Source organism: Lactuca virosa, chromosome 3 (genome assembly GCF_052849685.1).
Source record: "Lactuca virosa cultivar CGN04683 chromosome 3, Lactuca_virosa_CGN04683_v6, whole genome shotgun sequence".
In the NCBI taxonomy this organism is placed as follows: Eukaryota; Viridiplantae; Streptophyta; class Magnoliopsida; order Asterales; family Asteraceae; genus Lactuca; species Lactuca virosa.
In genome coordinates this window covers 344,225,800-344,232,816 of record NC_136428.1, presented here as the reverse complement: position 1 = coordinate 344,232,816, position 7,017 = coordinate 344,225,800, and the positions used below count along the sequence as shown (strand labels likewise).

Below are 7,017 nucleotides of genomic sequence, written 5' to 3'. Positions count from 1 at the left end.
AAACGCTCTTCATGTACGTTATGGCCAAAGAAGGTTGCGGTCTTTGATACTTTTGTCACTTTAATTTTATTTAACTTTTTGGTGAAAATGACTCAGGAGGGTAACCAACTGTTGAGTTTGTTCTTATTTGGTCCTTTTTTTTGTACTCAATATACCATCGAACTTGTTGTTTGTGTTCACCATAACCCTTTAACCGGCTATCACAGGTGATAGCCGGTCAAAAGGGTTATGGTGAACACAAACAAAAAGTTCGATGGAATATTGAGTACAAAAAAAAGGGACCAAATGAAAACAAACGCAACAGTTAGTTACTCTCAAATGTCATTTTTCCTAAATCGTCAACTCAAGCACCATTTCAACATAATTTAAAAATGCTTTATTCTTACAAAGCTTTTCTTGACAGAATATAAAACCATAATAGCAAAAAAAAACCAAAAAAAAAAAAAAAAAACTCTTTCGAAAACAAGGTTCTCCCTTTTAACTCTTGCAATATTCTAATATTCTAATAGAAATAAAATAAAAATAGTGATAATATCTTATCTTGGCTCAGTTATTGCATAGTGTTCGTTTTATAAGAAAGGAAAAATATATAGTATCGCTTAGAAGAAATGAGGCAGAATAAAAACTTAATATGTGAATTCTGAACTTAGTTTCAAACTTTCAACATAACCCAATCCATGATTTAAAGTTGTAAAGCATTACAATTACTTGAAACAAAAATACACTCAAACACATCACATATTGATTCTTACTTAATTTAGAAATCTTAGAGGGCTAGGGTTGACAGTAGCATATGATAAAACCTCTGGATCACACTCGAAAATCTCCATTTCTTCCGAACTCAACGAGACTACAGCTTCCACACCACCACCCTTCTTCACTTCATTCAAAGAGACAATCCTCGAGCATCCAGGATTCATATGATAGAACCATATCGGCTTTCCCCATCCGAAATCCATCTCATAGATTCCAGTATTCAACAAGCTGGTAGCAAAAAGGCAGTTTTCTTCGTTCATCACTTCGATCAAATCGTTTATTATCTTCTGAAAACCAATGAATGTCTCGTGCCCCTTTTCACGTTTTAAAGATTCAACGTAACCTGAATCCAGTTTGGATATGGATTTTCTCACTTCATCGATCATGGTCGCCAGATCCGGTTGTTTGTTCGGAAAGCAGATCGCATTCCCTGCACTGATAACGTTTCCGATCAACTCAGTCGGCAATGGCGGCGAAGCCCTTTTCCGTAGATTCACGAATGTGAACAAAGCGTGAGGTGAATCCGGGCTAAATCGTCGAACAGTGGAGGCGGCTTTGGCAGCAGCCTTCCACACGACGGCGGCCGTGACCTCTGTGCGAGTTGGCCCACGTAACGCCGGTGAAACAGGTTGCGCCTTGAGGGAAGCCAACGCCATGGAATCAAACACGAACCGTTTTGTACAAGGTAATTTCGTATTCCATAACTTGGAAGGCCATTGTTTTATGAATGGGTTATTCGGGAAGATGTCAGAGGCCACAAGACATGGTGGAATTATCTGCGATGAACCTGATCTGGCGGCTGTAGCCCATGCTTTCATGAACGTGAAATACGTAGTTCCATCGAAGATCTTGTGTGATAAGCTCGTGCAAAGACCAATCCCACCACAATTGAAAACATTCACCTGAACACTTATAACAAAGTTCCCTAATGAAGATTCGGTTGTGATACTCGGGTGTTTTGGAATCAATTCTTTCAGTTTCTGATCATCAGGTTGATGGAGGAATTCTTGGAGAGTTTGATTGACTCGGGCTTCAACGAAATAGACACCTTTATCGTTACAATCAATGCTAAATATGTCCACGATTTCACCAGCAAAAGGATAGTATTGTGTTAGAAGCTCAGATAACGATTCCTTCAGACGCCCTGATCTTGTTGCTATGACGTCTGAAACAGAAGTGTTGTCAGTGTTGGGAAGAAATAGGATCGTAGGGGTGTTGGAATCGAAAAACATTTGATCGATAATGGATAAATTGAATGTTCTTAAATGATTTGGAGTTGGATAAGCTGGTTTTATGCTTCCTATTGAGATTATCTCAAGATCGACTCTTTTGGTAATATTGTTTTCATCATCAAACCTGCATGAGGAGTCATGAGTAGTATAATGGTGACGGAAGGTTGAAGATGAAAGAGTGGACATGGATGGGTTTGGTGTATGTGAGAAGCGAGAATGGAGTAAGTATTGTGGTGCAGAGATGGTCCTCTTCAAGTACGATCTCATCATCATCATGTTGATTCACTTGATGATACAAAATATGAAAAATCTCCACGGTTTTGGGTATAAGGATAATCTATGTCCAACTTCATTCTTAATATAAAGGCTGCACATCCATGAATAGACTACGTAAGATCGGGACAACTTAATGTTCAGTACGTTATGGTACACTTGTACTTTGTGTATATTACATAATTCATATATTAACATTCTTTGTTAATAATTAATAAGAGTAAATTACTAAAATTGTCCCTATAGTTTGGTCAAAATTGCACGTTTGTTCCCTAAGTTTTCTTTTGCACTCGGATCGTCTCTATGGTTTGATTTTGTTGCGTTTTTCGTCCCTTATATACATAAAGTTAGGGACCAAACGTACAATTTTAACAAAACCATAGGGACGTTTTCAGTAATTTACTCAATTAATAAATAAGGACAACACAACATATTATTTTATTAAAATACTTTCTAATAAATTGTTTTGTTTAATAACCTCTAAAGGTTTGGATATATTGGAATAGGAACCGGAACCAATTGGAAACCAAATATGTAATCCGGTCCGGTTCCAAAACTGAGCTCTCCCCCTCTTGTATGCTAGAGCTTCAAAGACAAATAAGATTTTGATAGGTTGCTTATAAATTTACAAAGTATGGTTGACCGAACAAACAAATAAAATTTCTTGTTCATGTTTCTTTAACAAGGCACGCTTGTTTTTGTGGGTTTATTTATGTGTGTTAAATGAACATAAACACACATAAAAAAATAAGATAAACAAATGTAAATGAACATACACATTCAAATTAAATCGTCAACACTTCTAATATATATGTTGAACATTCTTAGTAATGCCACTTTTGATATTTTTACGAAATCTAAAACTTGTAAAACTTAAATCACTCTTAAAAGTTTCTCTTTTGCTTTCACCGATTATATATATATATATATATATATATATATATATATATATATATATATATATATATATATATATATATATATATACATACATTAAAAATAAGATAAACAAATGTAAATGAACATACACATTCAAATTAAATCGTCAACACTTCTAATATATATGTTGAGCATTCTTAGTAATGTCACTTTTGATATCTTTACGAAATCTAAAACTTGTAAAACTTAAGTCACTCTTAAAAGTTTCACTTTTGCTTTCATTCTTAGTAATGCCACTTTTGATATTTTTACGAAATCTAAAACTTGTAAAACTTAAATCACTCTTTAAAGTTTCACAATTTTTTTGAATTTTTTATGTAGACATCACAAAACTTTTTTTTGAATTTTTTATCAAAAAATAGCAGCCTTTTTTACAATTTCGCTGAAAAAAAAAATCAATTTTTTTTTTGTAAAAAATTTTTTTTTTTCAAAAATTTTTTTAGCGATTTTATGTTAAAAGATGTGATTTTTTGATAAAAAAATTCAAAAAAAAGTTTTGTGATCTCTAAGTATTTTTTTATGCATTATATATATATATATATATATATATATATATATATATATATATATATATATATATATATATATATATATATATATCAAACATAAATATTTTATACTTATTTATTAAATAAACAAATACGAATGAAGTTTCCATCAAACGAGTTCATTGAATTTTTTTATTCGTTTACTGTACTATAAAAACTTATAGTCGAAGAAGGTGTGACACTATGCAAATTGTTTTTCAAATGCTTTTACGAAATAATATATAAATATAAATAAATAACATGGATGATGTTGAGCTCTATTAGTCCACAAATAAAACAAATATAATTTTATTAAAAAAATATGCTTTCTTTAGGAAAGATTCCCATAACAGACACTGCAATTTTGTTAAAAAAATAAAAATAAAAAAGTAACATTTGGCTTGAACTACCTGGACTGGTTTGGGTGGGCATCTTTTCTCTGGTTATGGTCCTTTATGGTTTGGGTAATCTGAGTGGTTGGTCCCTAAGAAGATTTTTTAACTTGTAAGGTCCCTATTCTTTATTTTTGTTGCGTGTATAGTCCCTCATTAACCTAAAATGACTTTTTTTTACCCTTATTAATTTCTTATGTGTTTACATATCATTTATTTTATTTATAATAATAAAACCCACCACCATACGAGGCTATCCAAACCTACCTTATTCTTCTATACATTCTATTTGTATCTCATCTCAACCAAGAAGAAAAGAACCCTAAATTGTTGCAGTTGCCTTGGATGTTTCTGGAGAACGAAGAGCACAATTTTCTCTCTTTTTCTTAACTCTGCACCATCAAGCTTCTCTCATATCGTCTCTATTTTTGAACTCTGGTAAACACCCTAACCCCTGCAATCTCAAAATGTTAGTGTCGGAGATCTAAGTTTGTCTGATGCGGTGGATCACAAGATGTTGGTGCTGCTGGAGATCCAAATCGATAAAGGGAAGTAGAAAGACTATCATTTTCTCCGATCTGCAATCGATATGAACAATTTCGTATTCTCAAATCTACAATCGTGTGATGGTAGAGGTTATTTGTCTCTGCTATAGGTGTCGTATTTAGGGTGGTGGTGGTATACGCTCCGATCTTGTCTCACCACCAAAATGTGTCAGCAACCTCATGAATTAGATTTTGATTTTCATCTTGATTTTGATTTTTATCTTCATTATTTGATTTGGTTTTGATTATCATAAAGTCTAGTTTCAATTAACATTAGTTTTGGTTTTCATTTCCTTCGGGTTTGCTTTTGACTTTCATATGTTTGACTTTAACATTCATCAATGTTGTCAGAGATGAAATGGATGGGGTATCATTGGGTCTTCTATCATAGAGGGAAGAAGATGAGTTGGTTGGGTTGGTTTGATACATGCCTTTTTTCCGGTGGGAGATGAGTAATAGAGGTTTCCAGAGGAGCTGGGGAGGTTGACGGCGGCTTTGTCTAGTACTTTTACGTATTTCATTAATTTGAGAGAGAGGGAGAACGGTGGGGTAGGAATGAACCAGTGAATACATGGTGGGGTGGGTATTTTTTATTTTAGAATTATAAATAAGAAATAAATTAATTAATCAAGAAAATAATAAGGGTAAAAAAAGTCATTGCAGGTCGAACAGGGACTAAAGACGCAACAAAAACGAACAATAGGGACCTTCCGAATTAAAAAATCTACTTAGAGACTAACCACGCAGATTATCCCAAACCATAGGGACCGTTCATGTAATTTACCCATTTTTTTATTGGTGGATTTATTTAATATTATTATATAAAGAAATTCGTAAAAATATTTTAAAATTTTAAAGAATCTAATTCTAAATTAATTTTCCTTAAAAAAAGTCAGAAATATATTGGCAGATTTGGTCCATAGACTTTTTAACATTGGCAATTTTATCTCCTTTATTTTGTAGAACGACACTTTCCACCTCCTTACTTTATAGAATGACATTTTTCATCTCATTTACTTTATAAAATGTCACTTTTTTCCAACTCAAATTTGAACAATGACAGTTTTCACCCCTTCAACTTTTGTATATTACCATGTTTGCAGGTTTGGTCTCTATACTTTCGTATGTCAACAAGTCCCCCCCCCCCAACGGAAACCGTGCACACAAAACAATAAAATGATGAATAATAGTATTTTCTTTTTGTATGAGTAGAATAGCGTAAGCAAAAACCTGTCTACATCCCCCGCGAAGTTGGAAATGGGCAATTTCTAGTATGGTAATAAATATCAAATATTCAGATTTTATTTTTGATAAAAAAAAGTAAAAAAATACAAGATGAGCATTTGACTTGGTGAAACCGAACCGAATCGGAAAATAATCAGACTCGGAACTGGGGCATTCGTTCTGGTTCTTGATTCTCCATTTTTCACTAAATCGTTTCCAGTTCTTCGGTTCTCGGTTTTGTTCTGACCGATCTGGAACTGAACATATCCGTAAAGAGCACACTTCCTTGTAGAACTAACCGGAACTGGAACCAGAACCAAGGTATATGGTCTGGTTCCCGTTTCTTCATTTCTTACTAAATTGGTTCCCGGTTCTTCGATACTCGGTACGGGTCCAGATCGATGTTCATCCCTAATATATATATATATATATATATATATATATATATATATATATATATATATATATATATATATATATATATATATTAAAGTTTTTTCTACAAATAAATATCAAAAATGATATTACATTGTTTTTCGTTTAACTATAAAAAAAATAAAAATAAAAATAAAGAAAAAGAAAAAGAAAAAAAAGAAATACACGAAAAAAACCCAACCTATTATACTCTAATATGTCAAAAAAAAACCCTTCCATTTATTTTTTGTTCAGCAAAAACCCAACCTATTTCATTTTACCGTTTAAAAAAACCAAATAGCAGGTTTTCATATAAATTGACCGACTAATTATTTGACGTGTCAAAAAAATATTTATTAAAATATTTAATGAGATGGATATTTTTTTACCATACGTCAATTACTTAAAGGGCAAAACAAACTAGGGTTATCATTTGTGAAGCATCATCAGAGGAATTCGAAGATGTGGGTTCGTCATAGTGAAACACAAGCCAACAAATGCAGGGAAATTTGTAGGGTCGACATTCTTGATCTTGGTTGTAACGACCCAAAAATCAAGTGTAAAAAATTCATTTTTATTATAGTTAAAACACAGATACCATTTAATCCAAACATTCCAAAAACGTTGCTAATTAAAAACATTTATCAGAGTTCATCCCAAAATCACATATTGCAGAAAATATGGGTGTGTGCGCTGCGATCAAGCCGAGCTCTTC

General features: G+C 32.7%; 1 protein-coding gene across 1 annotated transcript; it reads right to left on the bottom strand.

The window, feature by feature from the left end:
* Positions 1–634: 634 nt before the first annotated feature.
* LOC145167514 (epi-neemfruitin B synthase L1AT-like) lies at positions 635–2,358 on the bottom strand. Its single transcript, XM_079086726.1, has one exon. The coding sequence runs from the start codon at positions 2,262–2,264 to the stop codon at positions 753–755; it is 1,512 nt and encodes a 503-aa protein (XP_078942852.1). The 5' UTR covers positions 2,265–2,358; the 3' UTR covers positions 635–752.
* Between the last annotated feature and the right edge of the window lie 4,659 nt (positions 2,359–7,017).